Source organism: Dermacentor andersoni, chromosome 1 (assembly GCF_023375885.2).
Source record: "Dermacentor andersoni chromosome 1, qqDerAnde1_hic_scaffold, whole genome shotgun sequence".
In the NCBI taxonomy this organism is placed as follows: Eukaryota; Metazoa; Arthropoda; class Arachnida; order Ixodida; family Ixodidae; genus Dermacentor; species Dermacentor andersoni.
In genome coordinates, this window is record NC_092814.1 from 297,798,831 (window position 1) to 297,815,287 (window position 16,457).

Genomic DNA, 16,457 nt, shown 5'->3' on the forward strand with positions numbered 1-16,457 from the left:
TACATAATTACAATTTACAAATACTTACAAATAATTACATGTTTACAAATATATAATCAGTTTTATAGCGAGTCGCAGTTTTTTCGTTCTGTACCATGACAATGTATAAAAAATGTAGGCCTTTCTGCCTCCACTTCTTTTTATCCCTAAACTTCTATAATTATGGACCACTGATGGCTCATTTCCTCAACATCAACAGTAGAATGCAGAAAACTACCTAGAAAGTGCATATAAAATATGTTAATAAAGGTGAAAAACTGGAACCCCGGTTCTTCCCAAGTTCAGACCCTAGTAAGTGTTAGTTGAAACTTGTCTAAAATATATAAGTGATATTGAGAAGTTTAAAGGAGTTAATGTCATTCCTCACATCCTAAAAAAGATATGGGCAATATTTCATCCAAATCCAAGTATTGGAAGTACCCAAAACAAGATGGGAAAACTAAAAAAACTTGCCAAATTGCATTTTGAGAAAAACAGATTTTACAGTTTAAAAGCCAGACACAGCGCTCGGAAAATGCAACAAGGTCATGTTTAAAAAAAAAAAAAATATTTCTTGCTCTGTGGTAGCTCGGGCAACCATGGTTATATTGAGAATGCGGCTTGGCTGAACTCCTGACACGATTCGCAATGGTGAGCGGCCATGTTAGTCGGTTACAGGACGCTAGGAAATAGCTCACTTTTGGGCTTTTAACAGCCACCTTGTGCTCTTTGAATGTGATTTTTAAACCATTTGAAGTTCAAATTCAGCTATGATTTTTATTGTCATAAAAGTAGAGAAACTGAACTTGCCAAAAACAAGTAAAAACGAAAAATCAGTAATTTTCAGAAGAAGAAAGAAAAACACACTCTTTCCTAGCATCTCCCGTTAAAAGAAAGTCGTGGCATGTGTCTGGTATAATTGAGCATGACCTTACAAATATACCTTCCAAAGAAGGTATTTTTGAATACTTCTACGACTGGAATTATCGGCAAACAAATGCTGCCTCTGCTATGCCTTTGCAGCCTTCCAATCCGTTTTTTGTCATTTCTGCTACTATTCCTCTTTTTCTTTCTTACAATTCCTACATATATATATACTACATAATATATACTATATTACAATTCCTACAATCAGGAGCTAGTCCCTGGCACACGTGAGCAAGACACAGGGGGGGGTCACATAAAGGGCTCTGTAAAAACACTACAATAAGCAAATGTCATACTTAATATATCGCAACAATACCTCGGTTTAGCATGTTTTTATGAAAACTGTTAATATACTGCACTTCCGTGAGGTGAGCACTCGTTTACATTAATAAAAATTTTGCAAACAAACAGCGACACCTGTTTCACGACAAAAACTGAGATTAGCGGAGCATCTAGGCACATGATACTCACATTCTCCCCTCCTTCCACATCAGGCCGATATGGGTAGTGCAGATAGAACAGGTCATTCTTCACCATCTTCTTGCGCATACGACATGGGCCAGCTGCAACAACAAAGTGCTTTTTTAAGGAACGAGCCTAGCACAAGGCAAAAACCAAGGAATGAAGAGTTTCCAAACACTAAAATATACCCACGGGGAAGTGCAAAGAGTGTGTTACTCAGAGGGCTTGCGGAGAAGAAAAAGCAAAACCTAACAGCCGCTTCACAGTTTTATGCCTATGTCACACGAGCATGCAAAAACTCTTTTACGTAAGCGGTCTTTTACCAACTAGAAAGACTTTTTAATGAAGAGGCATTGCACAGCAGACACATGGCACTCACAATCTCTTATTAGTGTTTCCTTCTGGACACGCTACCGAAAGCGTGGCGCTGGCGTTCGAAACAAAATCGGGCCAATTAAATTGATCTATCTCGAAATATAAGTGAAAAGTTGTTGTATTACACATTTTTCAAATACATAAGTTTAACAATGTCAGATCAAGAAACGTTATAGCAAAGATTTATTCTCCCACATTAAAGAGCATTTGCAGGACTAGCGAAGTGCACAAGCTTGTCTGGCAACATTGGGCTTTTATCGCGTTGGCTGCAGCGTTCCCGCCATAGAGTGCTTTTTGCGTGTGCCCAGGGCTGTTTCGTCCGTGGCGTTGGCCATCGATGCTCACAATGCTGCACGCGATTTTTCTTGTCCACACAGCACGCGTCTGTAAGTGCCCTCACGTGATATCCGCGACACGTTCGACCTGCTTACGAGAGTACAGAAGAAAATGAGCATTACTGGGTGTACTGCACCTTCTGCGAGACATGAAATAATTTTTTACGATGAGCCTAGGCGACAAAAAAAATATGCATTTGCGTATTTCTTTAAAACATAGAATATTTGCTCGCGCCCACTGGTTTCGAGGCTACTTTTTTTCGTCCGTAAAAGAGATCGACGAACTCCGTTTCCAGACAAGACCGCTTCTGAAAAAGAGACCGCTCCCTGTCGTTTGTCTGCGGGTGAAACCCTTTTTCGGGAGAAGTGTTTTTCTTCAAAGACTTTCGAGTGCCTGTGTGACAGGGGTATAAAGTATCATCCTCATGTCTACATGCCTTGCCTTCTCCACGTAGCTGTCCCTGCACACACAAATGTTTTCTCTCAAACCCAGCAAGCACACCCAATAAATTATTTTGCTCATCCACAACACACCATTTGAAGACTGCTCTTGTTATCAGTCCAGTCAGGCACTGACTTGTGTTAATATGTGAACAATGCACAGCTCAAAGTTTCTGCATCTTTCTGGTTCGGTGTTGAAGCCCTGGTACTGGTTCTCTAGTACAGAGGCCTTCTCAGTCTTCTGTGTCAAAGCGCAACAGCTGCAGGAGGAGCTCAATTCTGACCAAGTAGCCAAAATTGGTGCTTATATGAAACTGAAACTGCTCGAAATATCAGCAAATACCTAATTCAGCATGTTGGACATGTGGCAACAACTTGCTGCAGGTGGGAACTGAATCCACATCTTTCATATTATGCGTGCAATGTCCAACCAATCGAGCTAGCGTGGCGGCCTTTTTTCTGTATACTTTTTTTTTGTATTTGTGTATGTGTACTAGATCTAGCCCCGGGAATGTTAGCCAGCGCGAGCACTCATGGCTGCCTGCAGCAAGTTTTCTTCAATTCCATTCCTACATTTCAATTAAACAAACAGTTAATTTCCCTTATGTTTTCCTTGGCTTCATTGTCTCTTGCCTTGGTGTGGTTGTAATCAACAAGGAATCAAGCCTCTCGATTGCTCTTATTCTTCTCACTCATGTGCACACCAAGCATTATTACAACAAAGCCACATAAACACATCACAAGCAGGCGTTTAAATATCCACACTCTGCCAAGTGCAGCAAAAAAGCCTCACCAGTATATATGAAGTACCATTCTTTCTGTTAAAAAAAAAAGAAGAAAGGTGCAGTTTTGACTATTGCAAAGCTGCGAAGTGATAGCTGGGGCAATATTATGGGCCATAACTTAGCAGTAAATCTTGCAGTTTTATGTCGTATCGGTAGACGTAAAGATACACAGATGCATGTGAGTAATCTCCTTTTGAGAAGAAACTTCATCAAGAAGCCCTCTGCAACTGGGATGATGGCGTGTTACGAGACGATGAAGGAGGCCTCAAAACTGGTGCCATCCATAGGACAAGAGGAGAAGTCGAGTGGTTGTTGGCTAATTATAGCAGCTGGCAGCAGCTGTGCTCTTTCTTGGTGCAGTATTTTTCTCTGACTAAATATCAGTGGAGTAGATGAGCGGTAAAAATCTGCAAATGGTAGTCTGTGGGTCCGCTGTTTGAATCCTTGTGGGGTATTTCAGATTTTTTTTTTCTGCATAAGTTTCTCGCAAAGGTTTTCAGGATTCCTGCAGTGGTCATCAGCAACAATGGTAGGCATCAGAATGGTTAAGGGAGTAAACATCTAACAGCTATAGCTATAAAAAAAGCTTCCATCACCAGCTTTCAAGTTATCTAGCCCTCCTACCCAGAATAGACCTCTTAAACATACATAGGCTAGCATAGGTTAAAAAATGTGTGACCTTGTCCTGCTCCTTTCTCACTTTCTGAGCATGCACCTGAAGATGGTTGCTGATACACCAATCAGTCTGGACAAACTGCACTTTCCTGCAGGACATGGAAATGGCACATAGTTTAATTACAGCAGCGCATCCATAGATTACATCATCGGCAAGCTCCATGCAAGTTATATTTGCCATTTCCAGGACTTGAGGGGGCAGTGCACATGACCAGATTAAATGAAGCGTCAACGACAGTCTCATACTCTTGTAGGAAAGTGTACATAGGCCAGACTAAGAGTCCCAAGAAATGTGCTTAAAATGTAAGATACGAGGAAGGCAAGGGCACAAATTTGCCAGCCCATGTTACTGAATGTAGATCTGAAGCATGCATGCTTCTTGGGGATGGATATCATAGGCATGAGTTTTAACACCACCTCAAGGCTGGAGATGGAAGCATTTTTTTTTTTCAATCAGAAAGAATGGCAGCTCAGGTATCAGTGAGGTGAGACTCTTTTGCTGTACTTGGCACAGTAAGAATTTTTAAATGTCAGTTGGTGACATGCTGATGCATATGTGACTTTGTTGTGACTATTCTTGGTGCACCAGCATGGCAAAAGGTATGCTTTGAATCCTTCCCTAGAGACAAACTGCCAACAGAGGCACTCATGTTCCATCTCCTCTCTTGTGCTCATCTTTTTGTTGCACTAATTTACAGTAAACAACACGAAATTGCGTTATTTGAATGAGTGCTTTAATTGAAGTGTCACATGGTCCCGACCCGGATTCACACATTTGAAAAGGAAGAGTGTATGTCTATAGGCAGTGAGCTTTGCTTAGTGCAAAGAGTAACTGGTAAAAATTCAGAATCAAGGTGCTTGGGCAGTGGCCTGAATGTGCACATCCTTCCTGACTCGCTGCCGATGCACAAGGAATGGTGTACTTACACACCACACAAAGCTTTTCCCACTGTTTATGCAAACAACAACAGCAGCAACAACACCACAGCCCCATGAAGGTGACCGAGAGCCTACAGATAAGTACTAGTCGCTTGATGCAGCAATACCTTCGGTCATGTCAAGCATCCACTTGTCTAAAGGAGATCCCTCGACTGGGCCCCACAGACCCCGCTCCTGAGTCAGCTCTGACTCAGTCTGCAGCCAGTCCTCAAAGACATCCTTCAGAAGATGCTGCTGACTCTGCATTACAAAACGCATGCGCACACACATACACAAAAAAGGCTTTCAACCCATGATTGACTAGTTTCAGGATTTTAATGACTACAAAAGTGAGGATCCCGAGTCCTATGATTTATCATGCAATTAAAGATAAACCTAACTATGTGCAAGTGGAAAAAAAAGGAAGGGAGGGCAAGGACCAGATGAAGGTACAAGGGACAGGTGCAGGCCATATGCCCTTTTATAAAAGAATTAATTTTAATCTAAACAACTAGTCCCACCGTCTTCCATGGTGTGATCACAGTGAACTAGGAATTTCAGCTAGACAAAAAGTCATAAAGAAAAAAAAATGTTTTCCAGTCTTTGCCTTTCACGTATGATGAAACTAACATACTGACCTGCTGATGTCGCTTTAACTGCATGTCGACGAGCTCTTGTACAATGGAAACATGAATTTGCGTCCACATTTCCACCTCCTTGAAAGCACCAACAAAATGAAGAGGTCAAACAGTGAAGATGGAAAAGATGACAAGTTCAATGGCCAAATTTTTTCCTGTCTTAGCGAGTCTATTAGTAACTATAATAATAATAATAATAATAATAATAATAATAATAATAATAATAATTCGATTAGCCACAACCACATGACTTTAATTAAGCCAGTGGAAAAGAAGTCCTTTGATTTATGCCGCGCACTGTAAAAGAGATGCATTCAAGGCTTGCCTGGCTTGTCATGGTGCTAAGAGTCACCTTAGGAGCCTGCTCCCTCTTGATCTTTCGGCTTGCGAGCCTCGAGAGTCCACCAGTCACTTTTTGAAGTTTCTAAATGGAGGAAGAAATGGAATGAAGAAGAATAAGAGCAGCTCATGCCAGGTGTTACATCAACACTTGAAACATGCACAAGTATTTCTTCATCCTAAGGCACTGACTTGATGGTTTGTCAAGCTTCACAAAGATTTTGCTAGTGTTTGTGGCATTTGCACAAGCACAAAGTCTACAAGGTAACGATGCCTCTCTTGAGTAACTAAATATTAATAATTATATGCCATCATGCTCAGTAAAGCCTACTAAATTTAAGGATACTAATTCTTGCACAGAAAGTGATGTAAGCATGGCCAGAGTCTGTAACACGTGTCTAAAATACCTTATGAAACAAATAATCACAGTGCAAAATGGAAAACTCAGCCTTTGAAACAAAATGACTGGACCACTGGTAAGATTAACAACATGTCTGCAGCATTATTTACGAAGGAATGCTTTATTTCCCAGCCTCCTCATCAAAGAGGTAAGCCCCTGTAAATCCTGCCAGTGATGACCCCTGTCACCTGGATGATAACTACACCTGTCATAATGCTGGCACTGGATCAAGCTTTCTAGTTCTTTCCTTATTCTTTTCATGCATAGAATTTGACCTTGCAACACCAAAACAGCAGCAAGATTGGTCAAATGTAGGAAAGCCAAGAGTCGACTTTATCGGCAGTTGAGCACACTTACCTGACTGACAGTCTGCATCTGCGTCTGCATGACTTCCCGCGTGTAGCCACTCTTACGCTCAAGATCCAGGAAATTGGTCCAGGCGCGGCAGAGCGGCTCATGCAGAACTTCCCACAGGCTCTGCAGGTCGGGTATCTGGCCCCCCGAGCTGCCCTCAGCTGCAGGCAGTGGCACTTTGCATAACTCTTCCAAGGCCTGCACAACAGGATGTAGCAGCCTGTAAGTGTGGCAAGCCTAGCAAGATGTGTTCCAACAATACGGCTGACCCTCTGAAGTCCCAAGCTCTAGCTACATGCATGCAACCAGCTCGTATCAATCAAGTCAACCTTTATTAATTTGATGTTAGATGATTCAAACTGACTTTTTATCTGGCTGCATGCAAGAAATCTCCAAAGACAACATGTTTGTCAACCGCTTTCTTCAGCTTGAATGTTACAGGGTCCCTCACCAGGTTCCATCGGAAACGTCAGTTGTGCACTGGAAGTTGTAAAGTGCCATCCAGAGGCGAGATCGCGCAAGCATCTTGCTTTCCAAACGTTTGCTCGTACGCTCATGATTTACCGGCCCCGCATTTTTGTTAGTGATCATCAGCATGGCAAGGTGGGAGCACCAATTAAACGCCACTTACACAGTGACGTAGGAGTTTGAACATTTGATAAACGAGGTGCTTGCGTGATCTTGCACCAGGGGATGTTTGACTGCAAGAACTTTTCAGATCGGTTCATCACTAGAGGAGATAAGAGAAACTGAAATGTTGCACTGCCATGCTGCAAGGAGGCGAGCTTCACTGTAAGCATAAGCACTCCCTCCCTTAGCCTTGCCAAGTGTCCTCACATGAGATTACTACTACCCTGCCTTCTTCCATACCGGAGCTGAGAGACCACATCATGTTTACATTAATTATGAGCACCTCAGCCCTTTTTCTTCTCTTCTTTATGTTTCTTGCTGTGTGTACTTGCAGTGGCAGTTTTGCACTTTCTGGATGATTGGATGATTTATTCAAGTCAAGCACTATAATCGGGGACTTTGCAGGCATGTCTGATGTAGACGTGTCTAGGCGTGTGATCTTGATTCTCCAGCAAGAAGTGGGGCTCCCACGAGGGGAAGGTAGAACTGGCTTTTCCATGAAACTTCAGCTGTTTTTCGCTGTGCAGCCATTTGGTACTTTGGCACTGGATCAAGAATTTCCAATTGTCAGCATAGGATCTACACACCATGCTTGTCTGTCTGCAATGCCCAAACCTAGTGAGGGGCCCCTTAAGATAAATCAAACCAATTTTATGGTCCCATAGAGGTTGAATTCGCTGAGGTCAACTGTATCACATAAGACGAATCCTACATGTCTACAGTCCCACAGAGGTTGAATTCGCTGAGGTCAACTGTATCACATAAGATGAATCCTACATGTCCAGGCTGCAGTTTGTCTTGCTTTTATCAATCACAACATACCACGCTTGACAGCTCACTTTATATGTTCAGGGGTTAGGCTGCTAATGCATGTTATTTTGTGGCCAGCCTCTCTTAGAGCAAAATGATTGAGTACTATGGGAGCATCGCAAAGGCTCACTGCTTTCTGCTGGGCCATCTTATCTTTAACCATGAGGGTAGCCAGAAGCTCGATGAACATAGCACAGTAGCACACTAAACACCTTAGCAATAATTTCGAACACATTACAGTGTGGTGAACATATTGAAAAGTATTATAACAAATAAAAGAAAAGCACTTCTGTGAACATAATGCACAAGGTACCACTTACAAAATGACAAGTACAGGTAAGCTGCATAGAACAAAGAAAAAACACACTCACACACAATTGTACATACATGAGCAAAGAACACGTATTTTAATACATGTTCCACCTTGCGGTTCCACCTCTCCACCTTGCGGGTTTCCACAGAACTATTACGTCAAACATGTATTTTACTTGCTTACATTATAATGGGAATCTTCAAACATCAAGAGCTAGTAAGGCTGAAAAGAGGCGATGCACTACAGCTGTATCAGAGTGCACATATCATAGCTTGCTCATATTTGTACTAAGTTTGTTGTGTTAGCTTTTTAAGAAGCTTCAAACAGTAATGATGAAAGTATTCCTTGCTGGTGGTTTCAGCCCTGCTGTGTGGAAGAGCTTTTGAAAATGGCACAATATTCTAACTTAGCATTATAGGGTCTTTTCTTTAGAGGTTTGTGAATATTCAAACCTTTCGAACAACAAACTATTAGATTTGGCCTCCAAATTGAATAGCCACTGTTGGTAGGCATGACCATTTTTCTAATAGCATTTCAATGTTTCGGAACGTCAACTGTGCGCAATCAAACACAAAATTTCCGCAAACATAGATTAAATTTAATCTCCAAGGGCATAGTAATATTTGCATAAAACATGACAACGTACGCAATGGAGCTGCTGCTGTCACTCAGCGAGACATACTTAACCAGCTCAACAGTGATCATTTGCACTCTTTGAAGAGTCCTGCGTATGCAAAACAAGCTGCTTATTTGTTCATAATGGTCCATTTGTACTTTTAGTAAACAACGCTTTATACTGTGCCGTGTAATGACAGAAACTTGCTAATGTTATGAATACTAGGATGTGAACATAATTTCATTTTAATTGTAAAAACTGCACATTTGCCCAACTAGTGGTGTCACTGGCCATGATTAGACGAACACGTTGGGGCTGGTCTTTTGCACATGGTTTTATCATGAGAGCCACATCTACATATTCCATTTCATAAGACAAGCACACTCTGCTTACTACACTGCCTTGGCAAACTGCCTTGTTGGAGAGCTAGCCCTAACAATTATGAAAAGGGTCCATTTTGTACAAGCCACTACAAATGTAAAGTGGTGTAGCGGTGGTGCTTGGTTTCTTTTCCATACAGTCCTCCTTTCTCTGCAATCAACTTGCAGCATGTTTTCTCAGTCATAAACCATGCCATGCTGAGTTCACTGGTTCTTGTCTGAACACCGAATCTAGGCAGCCTGGTACTACTTGGTGAGTGCTTAAAGAGATCACCAGAAAGTTCTGAGGGCTGATAGCTCCCCCTTCTGCCATGGAATCCCGTAGCCTAGTAGAAGAAGTGCTGCTCCCTCCATGCTAAACAAGCCGTACTGAAACGTCTAAACTGGAAGGCGGTGAATAAAATGCTTCCTCACCTGCCTCTTAGAGAGATAGACTATCTCCCAAACTTTGCAGGCTGCTGATGCAACCAACAGGTGTCCTTCTTCAGAAGAGCTCAAGCTTTTATTATCAGCAGCATTTCTAGTGCGGTCCGAAAAGGAAGCAGGATTGATGTGCCAGGTGGTCCGACGCACAGTCTCCATACTAAAAAGAGGACAAGAGAAGCCATGTCCATTGAGGAGACAAAAAGCGTACTGCAGTTACCTACATAAAAAGGGCAGACTGAACATAGTATGCTTTGACCAAACAACTATAGAATGTTAAAACACTTCTAAAATTATTATTTTTTTCCTGCAGAGTGCATCCTTTTACACTTACCTGATCTGAGCATCAGCTGTCAGCTGTAGAAGACAATAACACAGGCAGGGAATAAATTCAGCTTCGGAGTTTGCTGCGACTAGCATGAGTGTTCTGTGTATAATCATCTTCTGGAGGCACTCAAGCTTTGTCATTTGATCTGGACAAGAATGGAGAAGCAGTGGATTAACTGATGCATTGAGAGCCAGCAAACGTGAAATCAACAAAGCAGAAAAGCATACTGCCAATCAAACTAACCTGCAACACATTCTGTAGGCCTTGAAAGAATAAACAACAAGGTTCTGTTCAGGCTCCTATAGACATTCTCTGTCTGCACATGCATGCCTATAAGAAAAGAAAAAACAGCAGTTACTCTGCAAATAAATCCCAAACAGTAAACATGTACGTAACATTAAATGAAAACACAAAGGAAAAGAACTGTTACTACTTGTAATCCACATAATAGCGGCAGCTAGTATGTGGTCTGGAGGTCACCAGAGAGCTTAAAGACACATCATGCTGAACTGAGTGTCAGGTGTCAGACTTGGTAGAGCCAGTCAAGCATGATGCCCGCTTTTACATTACTCATGTTGACAACACAATAACAAGCTCACTACCAGGATGGGAAGAGAGGGAATTTATAGCAAAGTGAGGTGAGGATGGGAGGCTGATTCGTTGAAGAAACTCAAAATATGTCCAAGAATTTTGCACCTCTTCTTTAAATCATCTGTTCTTCATTGGTGATTGATTGAGCGGTGTGGTTCTATTCAGTCAGCTTTTTAGCTCATTAATTGGTCTTAAAATTGCAACACTACATTAAAATTAAAGAAATAATATTTTCTTTTACTTTTAATCACCCCCTGCCAGCTATTTTCTATGGCCTTCAATCATGACCGAACTGAGGGACGGCGCTTACATTTTAAGCAAATAAAGCATTATTGCAAATTTTTCAAAATACAAATAATTTTTTACACAGAAACTCAAAATTTACCAGTCGGAGGTTGGTCAAAACATGAAAAAAATTATGGCCGGCAAGCTAAATTACTGTTAGCCATCACCACACTCCTTCACAGTCAGTCACTCATTTAACTTAATTTAGAGTATTCTGTTTCAATACTTGAGCAGCTTTCTGCACATGCTTTCAGTACCTCACAATAGAATTTGTTCAGTGCCACTCAGGTTGTTTGTGATGCAATGCTTTTTGAAAGACTTTGCAAAGACAACAACTTCTTTTCAAACGTCAACATTTGGACACAAGGAGAGTACTTACATTTCTGTAACAAATATTTTTTTCAGTTTCTCTCATGTTGAGATTACAGGGTTTTTTAAGCTAAAGGATGTTTAGATTACAGAAAATATAGTAATCAGCCGGGTACAATATACCTTCTTGCTTCCCAAACCCTTTTGTAAGTTTTTTTTTACCTTATCAAGACATGTTCATGACCAACCAAAAGCCACTCAATAATTAATGTTTTTTTTCTGCACGCAAATATCTAAAAAATAATTGTTACTGAAATACAGCAAAAAAATAAAACATGGCATACCTTTTCGTTTGACTTGGCCAAGAAGCTTAATGATAAAATCCAAGATTTCATGGGGGTCTCTGGTATATACACCTAAAATACAGTCAAGTGAGAGTACACTGTGTTGAGTCTACAAGAGTACCGACTCTAATTAATGAGAGGCAAGTGGAGGTATCATGCTCTTCTAAGAATTTAAATTTACTTCAGAATGGTAAGCTCCGACATTCTACTTTTATGTGCAAGAAGTCAAGACAAAAGCGAAGCTTTGAAGCACAGGAAAATATGCTCAATGCACTTGCAATGGCTTGAGAAATTGTGCAGGCATTGGCATGCTCAAGTGCTTGGTTATTGACACAATGAACACCTTGTGCCAAAATTCATCTAAAATGATCGAGAAAATCATGCGTACAGTTAAGCCTTAGTTATATTTAACATCAGGATAAATGAAAGTTTGTATGGTAAATCCAGTATCTCAATCTTTTGAAACCTGCATATACAGTTAAACCTTAATATAACGAATCAGTAAAATCGGCTATTTGCTTTGTTATATTGAAATTCAATCTTTCATGCAAATAAGTACAGTTGCTGATGGATTTTTCTTACATGGAAGGGGGTGCAATATTTTCCAAATCATCGGGCAATCAGGGAAAGCAAATATGACTAAGAAAAATACTAATCATTTTGTTGAATTTAAGAGTCAGTGATCAAAAATACAGTTTCATGCTGTGTCAACAACATCTTCACATCGGCGGCAGAAAGTGAAACCAACCACGCTCATCCTCTCTGCCCCCATTGCTGATAGTGTTGCCAGCAGTGGGCAGTGAAACAACATATCATGAAAAGCACCAGCAGCAGGGAGTGAACGCTTCATCTGGCTCTCGCTTCAACATGTCTTCGAAATGCAAGATTACGCACCCTCCAGCACTAAATGCACAGGAAGACAGCGCATGATGCCACACCATTTCAGCTCCCCAAGTCTTTGCTCACGCGGCAGGTTACATCTAAAACAGGGCTCATAGGCTCTGGTTACGGCTACGTGCCGCCTTGGCCGCGCTAAAACAGGACATGCGCACCAACCTCCCCTTCCTCACGTGTGTTTGGGCATGTTACTGAAAGATCGCTCTCTAACACCCTCTTCCCCGTGCTCATGCTAAGATGCAGAAGACAGTGCTCATCAAGCCACCATCGTTCTCGGCTCACCCTTGCAGTCTTTCACTTGAATGATGCTTAAATTTACACGGAACATGATGCTGCTTCACTTCAACGGTTGCTGCATGGCACACAATTGGAGAGGTACGTTCGCAGACAATCGCTTATAATTCAACTATTTGATGATCTGCATCCGCAGAAGTTTCCATTTATTATTGTCTTGGTATTCCTTCGCGGCGACAGTTAAATTTCGTTATGTTGAAATCGTGTATAAACACACTTTGTTAAACTATCGAGGTTCTAAACACATGGTGTTCATTGGACAAGAATTCATAAAAAGTTAAAATGCTTGGTTAGGTCAAGAATTTCGTTACATTGAAGTTTGTTATATTGAGGTTTAACTGCAATAAATTTTGGTTCATTGTGAATCATGAATATGTGTTTGCAGACTCACTTCAAAGCAAAAGCAAGAGGAAAAATAAATTAAAAGAAGAAGACGAAGAAGCCACAGCAGCAGCCCTGGTAAGGGCTGTAAACAAGCATCATGTTCTCCCGAAACATGAAGACAGCTCAGAGATATCATCACTTTTCAAGTCAGTTTTTATTACCACTGAATGGTATGTTATGAATGTGAGAAACACATTTGTTATTTAAATACAGCAGTTATGATACCGAAAGCAGCAGCTTAATCTGCATGGAGAAAGTAACTGTCTCCCCATGTTTGTTATAACAAAGAGCGATGTTCTTTGCCTAAACACATAGATGTGTTTGTGATACTGCGCAGCGGGTTAGCCCGTTGATGCTACGCCCTAGATTTTCATGACATCTCGTGGCATTCAAAACTCAAGGCTTCTTTTCATTGTCTGCGATTACACAAAGTTCAAGATCAAATTAGGATCAATTTTCTCAAAGCCTGATGGCAAGAAAGTGCCTAAACCATTTCTGTACAGTTATGCATGCATCTAACTTCATATATGGGATAAATATTTTTACACAATCGCTTCCGAGTTAATTCTAAAAAGCATTAAAGGCAATATGCAATATAATGCATGCAGGGTCTCGGAAGAATATAGGATGAATGGACTAATGGGGTTGACAGGGAGGCTACGATGGACACTGTTATGGAGGGCTCCACTTGTGATTAATTTTGACCACCCATGGTTCTTTAATGTCCACACAAAGCTTGATACACGAGCGTTTCTGCAATCAAACATTGTATATACTATAGCAGTATGATTACTGTTTAAAGCAAGCATAATTTTATTCTTGTGGATTTACAAGGTTCACTGAGCTCTTATTTCAAGTGAAAAGACACAGGATGTCAAGTGTATAGAAAAATATATTTGTTCAAATCTCGGCACACCAAAATAAAGGGAAGTGCACAGGTCTTTCTATGGGATAGCCGTAAATTTTTCCAAACAAATTCCAAGCATGAACCGTTCCCTTTGGCCTTTTTAGAACTATATCTGGGGAACACTTAAATGCCCTCTAACAGCTATGACACATCCCTGTGTTATTTTGGCATGAGCAGCATGTTTACCATATTTACTTGCATAATGATCGCACCCTGAACTTGCTGCCGTAAAGTAGGAGACACACGGTACGATTCGGCATCTGATATGGCGTCCGGCGGGTGAGATTGAGCCCATCGCTGTGTCGTATGTCGAATCATACTGTGTCTCCTACTTTTATTGCGATAGCAATTATATGGATGCTCTACGTGCATTTTTGCCGTCCTCGTTGTCGTCGCTGCGAGCCGCATGTGTTGTAGGAGTGAGTGAAAGCGTGCGAGGAAAGCCGATGATTGCAGCTCAATCTCGTGTGCTGTCTTTCATCACACAGAAGGAGGGGGGGCAGTGGCGTTGCCCTCTGGTGGCAACTGCGTGTTGCACGACCGTGCACGGAGGGGCGTCGACAATCGAGGCTCAAGCTCCCGTATACAAGGGAGGAAAGTGGGAAGGAACACACTGTCTTCCGTCACGCGCATGGCGCTGGGGGGACAAGAAGGAGGGGGGGACTGGTGCGGCGTTTTACTTCGGCAGCAACTGCGCATTGTACCGCCACAGCACCCTATCTTCAAAGCGATCTGCGTCGGGGGCTGAGTCGATGGTGACTCATAGCTTTGTGCATGCTGCATTTTCGCTGCTCAGTTTGCATTGAAGACAATGTTTGCAAGTTTATATGGCCAATAAAACTACTATCCTTACTTTGTGTAGCTGTCTATACATTTGCTATCACAATCGATGGTTCGCATTTAGGGCGAAAGTGACTTTTTTGGAGGTGGCCACGGAAAAAAAAAAAAATTGCTCAAATTTTACCCTGCATATGAACGTACCATAATGAATGCCCCTGACGCATATTTTTCGGGAGAAAAGTGCGTTCATCATGCGAGTAAATACAGCGTTGAGGTGAAGTTGTCCTTGCTGGTTGCTAGGCACAATTACGACAAGAGGCTTGTTATTGTGGTAACCAGCTCGGGAACAGAAAAGCATCTGAGTGAAGACATTGCTCACCGTTTTCGACTTCTGCACAATGCAGACTCAATTGGCTCACTGTGCATACAGCCTAGCAGTTACCAATATACTGAAGACCAAGACAGTGCGCAACATTTCAAATTTATATGACTCGCATCATTAGGTGACAATGTGCTCAACACTGTTCACAAATTATTGCGGAAACAATCTGGACACTTTTCTTACACAGATGTTCAACATCTTGCATGGCACTGGAATACATATTTCAGCAGTAGTGGCTGCAGCATGTAGCTGACTCAAAATTGGAGTGAGTTACTGTTGGGTGTTAAGTTTTCAAGTGACTGTCCTTTACGATTGTGGTGTACTTTTGATTGTGCTTGCATAAGTATAATCCAAGAATATGCTGAGGTCAGGTATTTATTGGGCATTAAATTACATTCAACTCTCCTATCAGTATCTACTGTTTCCCTAAGCAGATTTAACTGAGTAACCATTTATTTGAACAAACAATCCACACTCACCTTGCCAGAGCTTGTCAACAAAGCAGGACGTCAGGTAGAAAATATTTGGAGGAATGTTTGTGTATTTGCCACCGGCTGTTATCGGTAAGGCAGTCTGGTCATCCAGTAACACATCGGCAGCCAATAAGTGCTCTCTGAGCGATGAAAGGATTTCTGTCACATATTCTCTTTGCTGGTTCAGAGTTGCATGGCTTGGAAAGGCCTGGAATATAAACACAGCTTGCAATGCATACAAACCATGTCACGAGGATGTGGCGACATGGCATAGGTGACAAGTCCCAGTCTAAAATACTACTCTTACACGAATTTAACACTTTCCTGTCCGCACCTATACCCATTGATAGCCCGTTATCGATGGCTTCAACTTCAAATTTTTGTCGCGCTCGAGATGCTTTTGGACAGCTAGCGTCATCTAGCGCATAAAAGAGAAACTATTTTTCTAGTTTTGCTTTCGTATTTCTTTTTTTCACCGCAGGGGGATTTTTATGTGCTTTTTAATCAGGCTTGACGAGTGCTCATAGCTTCCGACATGGTGCGCCGATGCCCTTCAGAAACGGCGAATTTCGATGAATGCTAGTGAGCCCGCGTCAGACTCTATTTGATGGTGGTCGCAGCACAGACTTGGACGATGATTTCGATTTGTTGGACTTCAGCACGGAAGACGAAAGTGCATAAAT

The 16,457-nt window shown here is 41.6% G+C and overlaps 1 protein-coding gene across 1 annotated transcript in view; it reads right to left on the reverse strand.

Moving 5' to 3' along the window:
* The window catches only part of bchs (WD repeat and FYVE domain containing 3 bchs), a 255,193-nt gene that overhangs the window by 95,825 nt on the left and 142,911 nt on the right, over positions 1-16,457 (reverse strand). Inside the window, exons 37-46 of the mRNA XM_050196790.3 lie at positions 15,781-15,982; positions 11,658-11,729; positions 10,372-10,458; positions 10,135-10,273; positions 9,792-9,960; positions 6,632-6,826; positions 5,861-5,959; positions 5,536-5,613; positions 5,026-5,158; positions 1,378-1,469 (exon numbers count right to left, since the gene is read on the reverse strand). Of these exons, the coding sequence (XP_050052747.1) occupies positions 1,378-1,469; positions 5,026-5,158; positions 5,536-5,613; positions 5,861-5,959; positions 6,632-6,826; positions 9,792-9,960; positions 10,135-10,273; positions 10,372-10,458; positions 11,658-11,729; positions 15,781-15,982 (1,266 nt within the window). The remainder of the gene's footprint in view (positions 1-1,377; positions 1,470-5,025; positions 5,159-5,535; positions 5,614-5,860; positions 5,960-6,631; positions 6,827-9,791; positions 9,961-10,134; positions 10,274-10,371; positions 10,459-11,657; positions 11,730-15,780; positions 15,983-16,457) is intronic.